At 42.4% G+C, this 16,881-nt stretch overlaps 1 protein-coding gene across 1 annotated transcript; it reads right to left on the bottom strand.

Moving 5' to 3' along the window:
• Positions 1-46: 46 nt before the first annotated feature.
• Positions 47-11,666, bottom strand: LOC115798258 (elongation of very long chain fatty acids protein 6-like). The gene is made up of 5 exons (XM_030755043.1): positions 11,592-11,666; positions 11,389-11,517; positions 6,317-6,448; positions 1,915-2,066; positions 47-477 (listed from the first exon to the last, which is right to left on the bottom strand). The coding sequence occupies exons 2-5, from the start codon at positions 11,484-11,486 to the stop codon at positions 47-49; spliced, it is 813 nt and encodes a 270-aa protein (XP_030610903.1). The 5' UTR covers positions 11,487-11,517; positions 11,592-11,666.
• Between the last annotated feature and the right edge of the window lie 5,215 nt (positions 11,667-16,881).

The raw sequence follows: 16,881 nt of genomic DNA, 5'->3' as shown, positions 1-16,881 counted from the left end.
GGACTTCCAGAGCCTTTAATACAACCAGGAGAATGGCACAGAGGCGCTACTCTGCCTTGGATCCTTTGTCCCTGGGGGAGCCTTGGAGGTAGGTGTTGTAGAAGAAGGAGGCGAAGAGGATCAAGTAGCTGAGGTACATGAGAGAGCCCCACATGATGTTGTCCTCGTTGGACGGACAGCGCACCTCGTGCATCCAGCAGTACACGAGGCCCTGGATGGCCAGGCCCATCACCATTTGCAGGATCTGCAAGGCCGTGATGATCATGGCGCAGGGCCTAGGCACCCGCAGGCCGGCTGCCCGGGCCGCGTAGTACGTGTACATGAGAGAGTGAACCACATAGTTCATGGTCATGAACCAGCCGCCGCCCGCCACCTGGTCCTTGTATGTGTACCAGGAGTAAAGCAGCACGGTGATGTGGTGGTACCAGTGCAGGAAGATGAGGCGCTGCTTCCGCAGGACGATGAACAAGGTGTCACCTGAGGGGAACAGCAGAGAGGAAAAGATTTAACGCGCCACAGCCGAGTACCAAACGCCACATTGTAGCTACTGATGTAAGTTTAGTATTTTTCATTGTTAAGCTACTGTTGAGCCTCTGAAAATTTGGAATTATGTATAAAAAGACAAGTTCAAGCAAACTTTGTGTCAAACCTCAGAGAATTAAAGCTGAAATCTGCACTTCAATCACACCTGGACTGCTTGAAATACACTGTGAGGGTTTCACTGAAGGAAAATTACTAAAACGGTCCAAAAACACTAAGTTTAAAGCAGCTGATGATCTGAAAATCAGCTCAAATAAAGCTCGATTCATGGTTTCATACTCATGTCGGCCTTCGACTGTTAAATGAGGAGCAGACACACAAAAACAAGGCAGCACAGATTATAGTTAAACATGAAATTATCACCCAAACTGTGCTTTGTGAACATTTATCACAGATTTATGGGTTTACGTCGGCTCTTTCACGTGCATTTAGAAACAAATAAAGTGGTTCAGCTTCAAAACTCCTTCACAGGGATCCCAAATCTTATTTAATAAAGTACAAAGTTATTACTGATACAGATGCTGGTCAAAGCCATGAATGTGAGACCCAAGCTGTTGTAAAACAGAACCTGCATTTCTCATTCGTTACTGCTTAGACTGCTTCTCTGTAGAGTGTTTATCCTGCAGCAGGAAGGAGGTCGTGTCCTTCTTGTCTGTGGCTGAGGAAGCATCACTGGTACAGCATCAGCTGTGCACTAATGCACTTTTCTTTCCACCTCAGCATCTGCCTCAATCTACACAGTCTGAGTCAGAGGAGACCACATCACTGTTCAGATCATCCAGAAGAGCAGAGAGGAGCAGAGAAGCATCTGCACAGTGGGGCACACTTTAATCTATCATTTCATTCTTACAGCGACCCAGAAAATAAATCCAGGATCAGTTTAGATCCTTTTGGACAAGAGACAGAAGGACACACCCACACTGTGATAAACACACAGTACAGCATTTATTATAGCATTTAACGTCTCATTTAAACAAAACAACTCTTTTTGGTTGTTGTTTTTTTAAAGCACAAATATCTGAGTGGATTTTGATGTACAGCAGTGCGAAAGTCCTGAGTCACGCTTCATCTTTTATATTTGTGCATTTATCACCTTTTTTTTTTTTTTTTTTTTTTGAAAAACACAAAAAAAAAAAAAAAAAAAAAAAAAAAAGAGGACTGAGTCAAGACTTTTGCACAGTTCTAACTGATACTAGCTCACAAAAAGTTCCGACAGTGTGTTTCTGAGTTATGTAGCACTCCTATAATGAAGATAGGTGCTGCTTCACATTGATTAAAAACAAGCAAAGAACAAACTTAAATCCTGTGGTCTACAAATGTGTGCATCAGTGAGATTTTAGATTTCTGTGTGCATGAGGAGAGATGAAGTCTCACCCAGCTCGGGGGCCTTGCTGAGGGCAAAGGCGTAGGCCCAGAATTTGGTGACAGGAGCGCTGTAGAAGGTGTTGTCGCACACCGACTGCCTAAAGCCGCTGTTTGTGAGGACGTGCAGCATGTACGCTCCGGTCCTGACCGCTCCTACAATGCTGCATAGAAAATGTGTTAAAAGAAGCTGACGACACAGGCATACTGACAAGATCACAGAGGCCCTGACATTTGTTGTAGTAAGTTATAAAGTTTCATATTTTACCACTTTCCTGGAACAGGTTCAGTTATTCAGTACATATTTGTCATCCTTATTTTTTTTTTTTTTTTTTAAAGTGTTAAAGTGTAATTCTTCTGCTCTTTGGGTCAAATGAAGCTTTGAAAGCACAATTTAGCACTTTTTACAGCCCCTATTTTTTATGAGAAACATCACTGAACTGATGGCCATCACAGTGCAGCCATAAAGGCTGAATGTCAGACAGTTTATTGACATTAAACTGATGACAAAGGGCAACTTACACAATGGTGCAACACTGATCTGAAGATCAGACCATCATAACACACCTCAGTGAGTCCCTGCACCTTTATCTTATCTATAAACAAGCCACCCTGTGGCATTTTTGTCTGATCACTGATCAGTGACCCAGGCTTCATTCTGATAGAAGAGCAGCACAGCAGCTTTAGTCAAATGTTGGTCAAAGAGGCCCAAACTGCTTTTGCTGGGGGACCATTTTTTTTATTGACACTAAAGGATGGTGTGTGGTAAACCACAACAACTGGGTGTGTAAATTCTTCAAATCCATGGTTTGGTTAACTCTGCTTTTGGTCCACGCTTCAGCTGAGTGGATCAATAAGCAAAGAAAGTGGAAAAGAAATATTTTAACCACTTACATGATGACAAAGACTAAACAGCAACAATACCACAACATTTCTAAAAGGTAAATCGATGCTTTTTATAGCACTTTTGCTGCTCTTACTGTGCACTTCCAGCTTTTAAACCAAGCCACCCTCTCTAACACACACACACACACACACACACACACACACACACACACACACACACACACACACACACACACACTGCCCAAAGACCCTTGGATATATGGAGGGAGAGAGGTCTTCTGATCAGTAAATCAGCTGTTGTCAGTTTCTACACGACTGTAATACCAACACTATGATAATGACCTGTATACAAAAGATGGCATCATTGGTTTTAGGCATTTTGAAGCCTCCATAATTTGGACAGTACCACATTTTTTTGGAGCCAGAAGTGACCTTATTTAGAAGTTGCCATAGAAACAGCCTGAAACCTTCTGCGTTCATAAGGTTTACAGGTGCAGTGCACAGATAGACCTAATTAGCACCAAGACTAATAAAATAATAGAATTTCTTTCACCAAAACTAAAGCAGCAGGCTGTAAACATGTTCATATCTTCTGTGGAGTTTATGTGCATTTGCACACAGTGGCCATTAGAGGATCTGCAGTTTTGGGCTTCACTCCTCAGCCTCAAGCCAAAAATCCAGAGATGCATGACAAGCCCAAACACCACCAAAACGTGCCAGCAGTTGTTTTTGGCTAATGTGTCAGAGGATGCCACTTAGTAAAAATATACCAGTCATAAAAGCAATACTTCCACTTTAAAGAAGAGAGTTCATAGAGTGGCTGTAGTAAAAACCAAACCCCCAAACTTGGGGTGCAGACAGCTGAGGGTGAAAGGAGCAGAATGTAAATGGACTGGTTCATAGTTCTTTTCTACTCTATGTCGAGCAATCAAAGTGCTTTACATGACATGCCTCATTCAACCATTCACACAAGCACTTCTTTCTAGGCTTTAGTGCTTTCTATCTAAGATTCACACACATTAATACTCTGACAGTTGTATCATTCAGTCTCTTGCCCAAGGATACTTTGGCATCAAGACTGGAGCAGCCAGGGATCGAACCGCCAACTTCCCGATTGATAGGTGACCTCCTCTACCTCCTGAGCTACAGCCATCCCACCTGTGCTCACAGCTCTAAGATTAAGATTACAGGGAGGGTTCAGCGTGACACAGACTCACTGCTGAGGACAACGTCCTGCAAACCTGCCACATGCATCCTGGCAGGTGCTGGATTTGAGGCATCTCTCATAAATGAAACAATCAGCACAATGGTGCATTTAAAGGACATACAGGAGCAGGATTTTGGATTTGATAAAGGAACAGCACAGTCAAGATCCTCAAACGGTTCACATTAAATCAGTAAAACAGATTCCTGGAGGTTCATCATCATTGAAGCAGCACCTTAAAAACATTAAAAGATCCTGGTGGCTGACAGTGCTACCCTTCAGCCTCCAGGCAGCAACAGTTCAAAGACTTCAATAGAAATGAAAATATCAAACAATTATAAAAACTGAATATTCCTTAAGAATAGTTACATTCTTTCCTGCATCATCATCACTTTAAATGAACAAGCAGTGATTACACTTCAGTGCCTGTTATCCGTCAAAGCTCCATTTAAACACATCGACTCTCCTTATTTGTAATTTGTGACAAATAATAAACCTGAGCACCACCTGAGTCGCTCCTTTGAACCTCATCATCACAAACCGCAGCCATACTGAGAGGACGTTCCAGGCTGTGCTCACAAAAGGCAACAATCTAAATTCAAACAATACACTGGAACATCTGAAAATCTATAGTTATAGTTACAGCAGTCTGACAGCAGAAGGGTTATTATCATTATGAAAACCTTTTGGCAAAAGACTGAAACAGTCACACTGTTACAGGTTATAATGAGCCATTGAGAAACCTGCAAACAAATAAATAAATGTGCATTGATTGTATCGAGGCTGCCAAACTCCAGAGAGTCAGAGACGGTCAGTAGATGCAGCTGAGCTATCAGTAAGAGAGAGTCATATCCTTCCTAAGTAAATACATCTATGGAAGGTTGGAAAAAATTAATTCCCACATCCTCCTCCTCCTTGAGCTGTGTTCACAATATTTTCAATAAACTTGACCTTTGACCTTGAGGTCAAGGGCACTGAGATGCAAACCCGTCCAGTTTTTTCAGGAGATGCACCAATGGGATCAATGTGAAACTCCTACATCGCCTCATTCTCGAGTTATGTTCACAAAGTCGGACATACACCTGGACGGCAGGGAAACAACAGTGCTCCCTCAGCCTTTTCAGGCTGGGAGTAAAAAAGAAAAGGTTTTAACCCCTTAACTGGCCAGGGCCCGGCGTTTGTAGTCCCCTTTATATGGCAGGCTAGACCCTCCCCTTTTTATTGACACCTCATTCGGCCAGTCATGTAACTAGCTGCAATAAATCACCTGAGAAAGCTACGTGATGCCCTCTGATTATCATTGGCTCTGTGAAACCCATTTCTTAACATGACTGGCCGAATGAGGTGTCAATCAAAATGGGCGGGTCTAGCTTGCCATATAAATGCACTTCATAGACGTCAGTTAATAGGCTATGAAATGGGTTGTTCAGAGCCAATAATAACTAGAGGGTGTTATGTAGTTTTTTTCAGGTGATTTTTTTGCTGCCAGTTAAGGTTTTAAGGTTGGCTGATGTCCTCTTCTAGATAATCTTCTCAGCCATTCCAGTTTTTTTAGATTGCCCTTTGGAAGCCCTGCTGTGTCCCCTGGATCTCCTCCAGCATGTCGAAATACTGATCCTGCAACTTGATATTCTTTCTCAGGAAGAAAACAAAGCAGTGAGACGGTGCTGAGTGCTTGCTTTGTGTAGCCAAAAACTGCATGCTCAAAGCGCTCCGAGCCCCCACAGTTCAGCTCATTTCCACTGAATTTTCTACTGAAGACTTCTCAGGATGTTAAAGTCAAACGCCTCACTGACAGTCTCACCCTTGGGGACAAATTCAAGGTGCTGAAGAACTACCTTAGAGATTTGAAGAGCACCACAAAAAAAAAAAAAAAAAAAAAAAAAAAAAAAAACACAAAATCGATTGGAGTGCATTTAAAAAAAAAAAAAAAAATGCAACTGCTCTGGAATCTGCCTGGAAATCTCCAAGAACATTATCTCAAACAGGAGATTGGACAAAGTTAGACCAGGTAGGCCTTTAAGGTTTTATAGGTCAGCCCCTGTAAGTGTGAGACTGCACCCTGTAGATACAGGTGTGCCCAAAGATGGAGATCAGGACTCTGTCAGTCACTGCTTTGACTCCTGTGATGAATGTGGTGGTGACAGCTGTTATCAGACTGGTTTCAGCCTCTCAAACAGATCACATTCCTTCTTTGACGATCGCTTTCACTATTTCTTAATGTTCCTGTTTACCCAGAAATTAAATTCAGATTAAAAATACCAAACAGCATTCCTGTGAAACACCTGTTTGGTTAACTGAATTTCATGTTAGCTGACTGATCACGTCCACCGTCTTAGCTGCAACAGCCTGAGAGTGACTCACCTGAAGATGGCCAGGCTGAGTGACCACAGCACCAGCGGGCGACGCAGGTTCAGTTTCTGCCTTTCCCTCATGAAGTGCTGACCGGTGAATACAAGTGCAGCGTACAGGCCACAGAACATAAATGACTTGGTCCTGCAGAGAAGAAACCACACAGCAACACTGATTAACACTGAATACACAGCAGATGCCACAATCATCCACACAGACCCACTTTAATACCTTCAAATACTGATTTATACTCTACTTACAGCACAGATGAAAAACAGGAATGCTGTAACACAGTCTAAAGCAACATTTCTGCAGAAGCTGCCAACTGATGTTAATTCAAAGGTAAAATATGTCTGTTCCAGTTCTATTAAATCAATCTTTGTTTATGTGTGCACTGATAAATGCTTAGTGTAAGCTTTAACTGTGGGCCAGACTGTCTCACATTTGACTCCAAAACACTTTGGTATTCAGGGGAGGTCATGGTTGACTCAGTGACTGGAAGGTGCGGCGGCCCTGTGGCTCAAATCCTCAGTCCTCCACCACAGTGCTGACAGTCTGAGGTGTTTGTGTTGAAGTGCCGTGTTTGGGTTTCTCCAAACATGCTGCTGTGCATCACAGACAAGCATCTCTGCTTTGGTCTCCTCTGTCCAAAGGACATTGTTCCAGAAGTCTTGTGCTTTGTTCAGATGCAGCTTTGCAGAGCTAAGCCATGCTGCCATGTTCTCCTCAGAGATTAGAGGCTGTCTCCTGAAGCCCTTCCAATCCAGTCAAACTGGTTCAGCCTTTTTCTAATTGTGGTGTCATGACATGCTAGCTGAGGCCTGTGGAGTCTGAGGTGAAGCTCTTGGAGTTTCTTTGAGTGTTGCAGTCTAACCCTTGGGATGAATTTTGCTGGATGTCCACTCCTGGGAAAACTGCCAACTGCCTTTAATGTTTTCTTGTGAATAATCTCACTGTAAAAATGATGTTCCTCCTCAGCATCATGTTAACACACCTGAGTGCTCCAGACCAGCAAACTACCAGAATGTCTACTCTTACAGAGGTGCTCACACTTGCTGATGATCAATCAAGTGCGTCTGATTAGCTCCTACTTACCCTTGTAATCCATATAGCAGCAGTAAGGATGTAATGTTTTCCATACATGGTTTCTAGATTTTGGGTTAGTTTTTAAAACACGGTATGCTAAGCACCAAACACAGGCCTGTGTGCGCTTTGAGCTCTGCCAGGTTACAATGAAGGACGTGACTTTCCCTGACAGATCACTCTGTTAAATCCCAAATCACCTCCTCACACTTTGAAACAGGACACTCTTACATAAGATATTACACAGTTAGTGTGGATGAACCAGGCAACTGCAAATAAAGACAAATATGACCTGAAGTCAGAACATCAGACTATAATTACATAAATGTCAGTTTAACAAACCCAGCCACCCCTCCTAACACCGGCTGACTCAATTATACTCATAGTAGAGGATTAAGAGATGAGCGTCTGACACACTGACCCCTCAGACTGCCAGCTCCAGGCGATAAAGCCATTTTTCTGAGCACCGCTCTGCCTGATGTTTCAGTAAGAGCAGCAGAAACACCACAAACAGCAAAGAAGCGGTCGATTCCTGGTTGAGCAGAAACAGCCGAGGAGAATATTAAATGCTAAGGAAAAAAGATTAATGTGCACCCATACCGTATTTTTTTTTTTTATTTGACATTAAACTGCTTCCGTCCACAATATTAAAACCGGTCTTTAAGTAAAGAGAATGTGCATGAGGCTGAAGCACGCTGCAGCTACAGTTTGGGAATATAGCAGATGACTAATCCAGATTGGGAAATAAATAATACACAGGATGAGTAGATAGTCCTACTGCAGCTTGACCCAGTTAGTGGTTATAGTGGTTTCTGACAGCTGCTCCCAGTTTGTCCCTATGGGAGAGAAAAACCAACACGAAGCTAAATCAGAAGCATACTGAGAGTTCTTCACCAAACTGATAACAACCTCAGACAGGAGGCGTATCTGCTCTCACAGGGACGTTCTGCTCCAGATACTTCAATTCAGTAACTGAAGGATCATATAATCTTACAGACTCAATTAACTAAACAATCAAGAAATCTCAGAAAAATAACAAACCAACAGTATTATCCTATGGAGGAACCTGTGTCCCAGCATCTCCACAGCTGCACTGGGAGCATGTGGGAAGCCTACAGTAATTCCCCTTTCAGAGGCATTAATCCTGAGATTTCCTAAGCCCGCTTTAAAAGCACAGACTCCTGCAGCTACAAGCATTTCACTGAAACATCTAAATCTGCTCAGGAATAATCTCAGGTTCATGGTTTTTTTGGAGAATGACACATTTTTGGTAGTTTTACCTCTTGTACACCACCACAATCAATCAAAATGTGACTGAAGTGCAACTGTAGTTCAAAGGTAATCTTTATACACACTTCAGAGGCTGGTAGTCATTAAAAGGTTTAAAGCATCCTTTAAAGTTCTGGTTAGCTTCATGTTTCAGACCCAGTGGTTATACCCTCCTTTTGGTTGAATTTGGAAAGTCAGCTAGCAGCACCGTTTGCCGTTGATCAATACTTCAGTGCTGATCACTTGGGAACTATGCCAAACTCATACCAGCATGCATATAAAAGCTCCAGGGTTTCTTTGTGTAACACCTGACCAATCAGTGCCACAATCACCTGACCAAGTGTGCTGACTATAGAGATCAGTAACAGTGCATAGAGAGCATCATGGAATTGGTTTTCGTGGTCAAGCAGCTGCATCCAAGCCTTACATCACCAAGCTCAAGGCAAAGCGTCGGATGCAGTGGTGTAAAGCACGCCACCACTGGACCCTGAAGCAGTGGAGACGTGTTCTCTGGAGTGATGAATCACACTTCTCCATCTGACAATCCGATGGATGAGTCTGGGTTTGGCAGTTGCCAGGGGAATGGCACTTGTCTGACTGCACTGTGCAAAGTGTAAAGTTTGGTGGAGGGGGGATTATGGTTGGGGGGTTCTTTTTCAGGAGTTAGTTTGGGGATGGCCCCTTCCTGTTCCAACACTGACTGGCCTGCACAGAGACCTCAACCCAATAGAACACCTCTGGGATGAATTAGAGTGGAGACTGTGAGCCAGGCCTTCTCGCCCAACATCAGTGTCTGACCTCACAAATGTGCTTCTGGAAGAATGGTCAAAAATTGCCCATACACTCTTAAACCTTGTGGAAAGCCTTCCCAGAAGAGCTGAAGCTGTTATAGCTGCAAAGGGTGGGCCAACATCATATTAAACTCTATGGATTAAGAATGGATGTTACTCAAGCTCATATGTGTGTGAAGGCAGATGAGCAAATACTCTTGGCAGTGCACATGTGAACTGCAGCAGCAATTAAAAACACAACTTCCTCCTGGTCTCCTTTAGTCTCTGTGCTAAAACAAATAACTCCTAACTTGTCTAATTTATCAGATTTGCATGCCTCCATTCTTATCATATCCTTTCATCAATTTCTGGCGTGTTTTTCTGACAGTTACACAAAGCACAAAAATGTTACAGACTCACAGGGTGGAATTTTCACACAGTTGAGAAACATTTTCTGCTGTTTCTCTGGTGAGTTTAATGACTCTTAGTGAGAATCTGTTTTAATATAATCAGTGTCCACTCCTAACACACAGCTAATCTCAGCTGACCCGAGTGATTTATGGTTAGCTGCTGCTACCAGAAGTTTCATTAAATATAATCCAGGGATTACTGATCAGCTAGATAAGGAGCTACAATCTTAACTCTGTAAAAAAAAAAAAAAAAGTCTTCTGGTCCCTTAAAAGAAGATATGGTATCAGCACTGAGTTATGTGTCAGGATAATAACTCTCAGTATCTGCTTTTTGATATCGTGACTCTGATGGCTTCATCGATCTGTGACGTCCAGCTGCTCTGGGGGAGGTTTGCATTATTTGAATAGAGCTAAACTGAGAGGTTATTGTGTCTAAAGCTGAAATGGAAATGACATCTTAAAACTGGCTTCAGACTGCTCAAAATGCTGCTGCAAAGCTTTTAACTAAGGCCAACATGGAGCTCACGCATTACTCCCATTTTACCTGCTCTGCAAAACTTGAAATAAATCATACTAATCACAGCTGCTAAACTTCAGCTGCATTCTCACACCTGCGCAGGTGTGTTTCAAGTCTAAAGCAGAGAGACCTGCAGCCACACAGCTGACTTTGACATCAGGGTAGGCAGTACTGCGGGTGGATGACGCCCTGTAAAGTCAGAAACCAGAACTGTAAAAATAAAATATATTTGTAACCATTTTTTCCCTGATGTGGGGGCTAATTTACTCCAATTTAAATTAATTTTTGCTCGTAAAATTTCCAGAAAATGACAGAAAGATGCACAGACTTCTTATCAGTAAGGTTACACACACACACTCCTGCCTAAACTACACACACAGCCGTTGTGGTTTTGTGAATATTCGCCTCCCAAACGGCCCATTTGTAGGCAGCAATACCCTGACAGTGGGACACGCCGCAGCTACAGAAATGCACAGTGACATTATCAGCATTGTGAGTTCAGGTTTAATTTACTCGAGGAAACATTTTGTTTAAATGGTCGAAAAAGTACAGCTGTCTGAGCAGCTGCCCACCGAAGGCCAAAGGCTTAATTCGCGAAACAGTTAATAAGAAAACGAATCACTTCAATTAACTCAAACATAAAGAAAAAGCCACTTTTTTAATATTAACTTGATCCAACGTAGCGTCTTTGCTTCAGTATGAAAAAGTAAAAGTAAGGAAGGTCTTTATGGCATCCATCACTCAATATCTGTGCCTCTGCGTGGAAAAACGCGAGCACACGCCCACACACCTTATTACATGACCAGCGTGCAGAGCTCGGCTGCCCGGCCTGAAGTGTATCCTTAGCGCGGTCATTTAAATGAAAGTGAGTAAAACAAGGCTCAAAGCTTTTAAACAAAGGCTATTTTAACTTTAGCACTTCCGTTCATTATAAACCGCTTTAGAAGTAAATGAGAGCGAGCAGCGCTTACAGGGCTGCAGCCCGGCTATGTTTTTTAACATTACCTGACTTTTTAAAGACTTCCTCGTTCTTACCAGTGCTCCTGCATCCACAGCAGCGCGCTCCTCTCATCGAACCGCCGCTCGAAGTCGTACGCAGTCAGCGGGTAGCTGCTCACCTCGCTTTCGTTCATGTTCTTTCGTTCTGGAAGTTTGTGGGTGTCTCTGTAGGGAAGAAAAAAATACAGAGAGGTTCAAGAGACAAATGAGAGAAGATCCTTCCAGTGCCGCTCGTTTACCTAGAGGTTATCAACTGCTTCTCACTGTCACTGAGATGCACTCCAAGCCGACAAGCTAGCCTAGGAGCACGATGCTGTTCCGGTTTAGATTTTCAAAATAAAACTAAAAATAATCTGCAAAGAAAGTTTTTAAAGCGTGATATTCTTTCTAGCTTTGAGGCCAGGTCAGGATATAACACTTAAAAAACAGGAACAAAAATCTGTTACATGGTGTTATAATACAGTTTGCTTCTATAGCAATTATCACGACCCATACAAGTAAAATACACACAAAAACATAAAGTCTTGCTGCTGTATTTTGAACATTTTTTAGGTGTGTGATTTTTGATTTATTTATTAAAAGACTGTTTCTAAGTGAGAGGAAATAAAAGCATGAATAAGAGTCTAAGCAGCACTAAATCTCAGTATTGATTGTATTGTAGCAATAGTAGTAGGACTGGTAGCCACCTTGTTCATATATTTCTTAAAAGTTATGTTATATATAATGTATATATTTATGTCCCCCTTTCCCACCATGGGGTTTCTTGTCAATATCTATATTTGCATATGATACATAGGTTTTAGACAGTTCTGGGAGAGACAGTTTTGAGCCCCCCACTGAGCACCAGAGTTGATTATTCAAATACTCAAAATCAAAACACCCGACTTTGCGGTCATTTCCGGTGTCCACCGTGCTGTGATTGGGCGACTTGACTCAGTAAAAACACGTTTTTTAGGGAGGCGGGGCTTGGGTGTGACGTTTTCTTATCAGGCGAGCGCGGTGAGAGCACTGGGACCAGTCAGACCAGTCTGCTTCTATGGGCAGGGCCGGGTTCCCAGATACCCACGCTCAGACTAATGCTTTCAATCAAAGACAGCAGCGGAAAATATCATTAGGAATAAATACAGCAGTGCATATAGCTGCACTCAAACTGTTCATCCTGGCTGGTTTTAATGAATGAAATTATTTTAATATGCAATCATTATTCACTTTTTTAAATTCCACTTCTTTCTATTGTGACTAATGTACAAGTTACTTTATGTCTGAGTAAACTAAAAATAAATGTCCTGTCAAGTGATTTATTAAAGTTCTCAGGCTGTTTTCAAAGAAGAACACTGCCATAAATTTGCAGGATTTTGAGCTTTTAAATCCTGAGTGGGCAAAAACAGGCCGCTGAAGATGTCAGCTTAAACTCTGAGGAACTTTTTTTTTTTTACTGTTTTATCAATCACAAAATAACTGATAATAACTGTATGCAGTGTGAGCATTGCAAAATATGCATTACATTCCTGAAAAATCAGGAATAAGCCTTTGTTTATGTATATGTTTAAGCTTCCCCTTCACAAGCCTGCTCAGTCCGTTCTTATTTTCAGTGTAATCAGCTCACAGAAGCAACTTTTCTCACTGGAAGTTCACCTGGAGCAGCTCGCCGTGCAGTTCTGTAGCCTGACACTTTTAAAGAAGCGCTGCACATGAAACAGGACAAAGGTAACGAGACACGTTTTAGCATTAATGTGGTGATGTGATAAGCTGACATTTTAATATGTACTATTAATACACACCCAACCACACCTGCACCCACCCCCACCAGGAAATTTTGAGCTTCAGGTGGTTGACTTCCTGCATAAAGGTGTTTTTTTTTTAATGCACCATTTCTACCGTGGAGCATATTTCATAAACAGAATAAAGCGCAGGGGGAAGAAGCTGTACAATAACTTTTGTATATATAAGGAAGACATGTAAAAATTTACCTTCATACTATGAATATTTTCCAAGCTACAGGCCCTTCAGGTAGGGCGGGTCCAAATTTTGTCACTTATTAATTCAGCTAATTTTTTCCAGTATTTTTGAGCCCTCATAATTTCACAAGAAGGGGAGATATGGTCCTGTGACTCACAGTTTTCTTGCTTCGTTGCCTGTTCAGGATGAGATCTTTTGGCATAAACTGGCATGTTCTGTGACACTGTGTTCAGTGTCCTCATTCATCCTAAGACCCTCTGTCCAGGCCCTTCAAGGATTTTAAAAACTTCTTCAGGACCTAAATTGTTAGATTAATGTGATATCTCCAAACTATTACACAGCGCAACTTTGTTTCTCTATTTCACAGCCATAAGCTACATTCAGCAGTGGTAAAATATGACAATATTAGAAAATGATTTACCCAGAAGGAATCGTGCAGTTTATTGGAACGATGATGTCAATCCTCTTATCTTATTCAGGGTTCCGATGGGCTGCTGTCACAGGGTGAGAGGCAGGGCACACCTAATTGCCAGTCTGTTGCAGGGCCAGCACATAGAGACAAGTAACCATCCATGCTCACACTCACACATTTGGCATCACCTATTAATCTAACCACATGCATGTCGTTGGACGGCGGGATAGAACCTGTGCAAAAGTGGTCACAGAAAAAAAATCGTGCTGCACAAAAACGGGGCTTTTGGTTTTAGGTTGTGACACTTGAGAGTGGATGTAAAATTGATTTGAGTGCAGATTTTAACAGAGCTTAATGAGTTTTTCAGGCCTGAAGATTTCATGCAGAGATGCCCTGTACTTATGAAGTTAAACACCCTTTTGTACTTCACCTCCTGGGTGAGGTGTTCCGGGCATGTCGTATCGGGAGGAGGCCCCGGGACAGACCCAGGACACGCTGAGAGAGAGGAGAGCGGAGCGGAGAGATATAATCTCATCCTCGCCTCAGTGTCCCCCCGGATGAGCTGGAAGGGGTGACATCAAAGATTTAGGCAGTCGTGTTACAAATTATTTCAAATTGAACCAACTTGTTCATTTTACAGTTTAACTGACACCAAATTCTGGTAATTTTCTAATTAATTTTTAAAATTAAATTCTGGTACTTATGGCAAACTGAATCAAATGACTATGATATAAACGCTGTTCTATGCACTCAGTTAATTCAGCTCCAGGTGAGAGTCTGGTACAATGCTGCCCTCTGGTGGTAGAAGTGCCGTTAACCCAGAGCTGTTTCAGCCTTTTATTGACTAAACAGAGGAACATGTTGTATTGTGCAGCAGTGATGGGTTACAGAATTAAGGGATTACATGGAGACCTGTGGTGAAGGCAGACACACTAATGCCTTAAATCAAAGATGTCAGCAGGTCCAATGCTGCCAACCTGCCTCCCACGTAGATCTCTCTGAATAATTCATTTTCCTGTCACAGCTCAGACATCATTTACAGCACGAGATCCAGAGGGATTAATACAGGAATTATGACCACCATTACTGCAGGAAATATAGTGTAGAGTAAATTGGCATTAATGCCTCTGGCAGGAAATGATGTTGACAATTTAGACAAGCATGAACATCTCCTACAGTCCCAGCCGTCACTGGGACTGAAAGAGAATTTCTGTGTACTCATATCCAGTATAAGTACACAGATCCCCAGCTTTAAGGACAGTCATATCAAAGTAACCTGAATATGAATGCATTACTAGTTCAGCCAAACAAAAGCAAAGTCAGCAGAGCACAATGTGATGATGCTCATCATATCCTCAGGTGTCTCAGCATTGTTTTATACTTAGAAATCCTTTAGACCTCATTTTTTGTTGAGATTCAGATGAACAGATTTGCTTGTGTTTGTTGTACAAGCCAACCACTTACAGAGGATGATGAAGATAGAGCTGCCAGGCTGGAGGAAAAGAGGAAAACCTCAGACAAGAGTCATGGATGTGGTGAAGGAGGACATGCAGAGGGTTGGAGGATGCTGAGATGGAAGCAGATGATCTTCTGTGGCGCCCCCTAAAGGCAGCAGCCGACAAAAGAAGAAGAAGAAGGTTGTATCTGTTGATCTGGTTCAGGCCAAATCTGGCACCTTAAAGACTTATTAACCTCTTTCTGCTATATTCTGTAGTGTTTGGTGCTGGCAGTTTGAGTGCTTATTTAAATGCAGATCACAAGTCTGTTTGTTAATTAAAGAGGACCTGATATGCTCATTTCCCACTTCATGTTTTTATTTTCTGGTTTCTGGGCCGCATACGATCAAGCAAAAGGACAGTTTTAGTTTTCACTACTTTCCAGAGAACTGATTGGCCGGTAGGCAGTGATTTGATACCTGTTGATCTCTAATTTGGAACATAAAAAAATATTCACTTACCATCCAAATCACTGAATTCAGGTGTTCCAATTACTTTCATGGCTACAGGTGTATAAACCAAGCACCTAGGCATGCAGACTGCTTCTACAAACATTAGTGAAAGAATGGGTCGCTCTCAGGAGCTCAGTGAAATCCAGTGTGGTACAGTGATAGGATGCAACCGGTGCAACAAGTCCAGCTGTGAAATTTCCTCACTACTAAATATTCCACAGTCAGCTGTTAGCAGGATTATAACAAAGTGGAATTGATTGGGACGACAACAACTCAGCCATGAAGTGGTAGGTTACGTAAAATCACAGAGTGGGGTCAGTGGATGCTGAGGGTCATAGTGCGCAGAGGTCACCAACTTTCTGCAGAGTCAATCGCTACAGACCTCCAAACTTCACGTGGCCTTCAGATTAGCTCAAGAACAGTGTGTAGAGAACTTCATGGAATGGGTTTCCATGGCCGAGCAGCTGCATCCAAACCTTACATCACCAAGCACAATGCAAAGCATTGGATGCAGTGGTGTAAAGCACACCACCACTGGACTCTTGAGCAGTGGAGAGGTGTTCTCTGGAGTGATGAATCACACTTCTCCATCTGCCAATCTGATTAATGAGTCTGGGTTTGGTGGTTGCCAGGGGAGCAGTACTTGTCTGATTGCATTGTGCCAAGTGTAAAGTTTGGTGGAGGGGGGATTATGGTGTGGGGTTGTTTTTCAGGAGTTGGGCTCGGCCCCTTAGTTCCAGTGAAAGGAACTCTTAATGCTTCAGCATACCAAGACATTTTGAATGATTTCATGATTTCCCAACTTTGTGGGAACAGTTTGGGGATGGTCCCTTCCTGTTCCAACATCACTGCACACCAGTGCACAAAGCAGGACCATAAAGACATGGATGAGCCAGTTTGGTGTGGAAGAACCTGCACAGAGTCCTGACCTCAACCCAACAGAACACCTTTTGGAATGAATTAGAGTGGAGTCTTTGAGCCAGGCATTCTTTGTGCCGTGTGCCTTAAACATGCTTTTAAATACTGTAAAGTTGAACATTTTAACAGCGTCTGTGAGGATTGATTCATTTTGTAGACAGCCTTGAGTGGCCATTAGAGGAACTGCAGCTTTGAGTTTGAGTATCTGAAGAAAAAAACATTTTAGCTGCCATTAAGCCAGATTTTTTTCTGACTGACTTAACAGGCAACTTATAGGATATAAGTGCCTCTT

The sequence above is a fragment of the Archocentrus centrarchus genome, chromosome 19 (assembly GCF_007364275.1).
Source record: "Archocentrus centrarchus isolate MPI-CPG fArcCen1 chromosome 19, fArcCen1, whole genome shotgun sequence".
In the NCBI taxonomy this organism is placed as follows: domain Eukaryota; kingdom Metazoa; phylum Chordata; class Actinopteri; order Cichliformes; family Cichlidae; genus Archocentrus; species Archocentrus centrarchus.
This window is presented reverse-complemented; position numbering and strand designations above follow the sequence as displayed.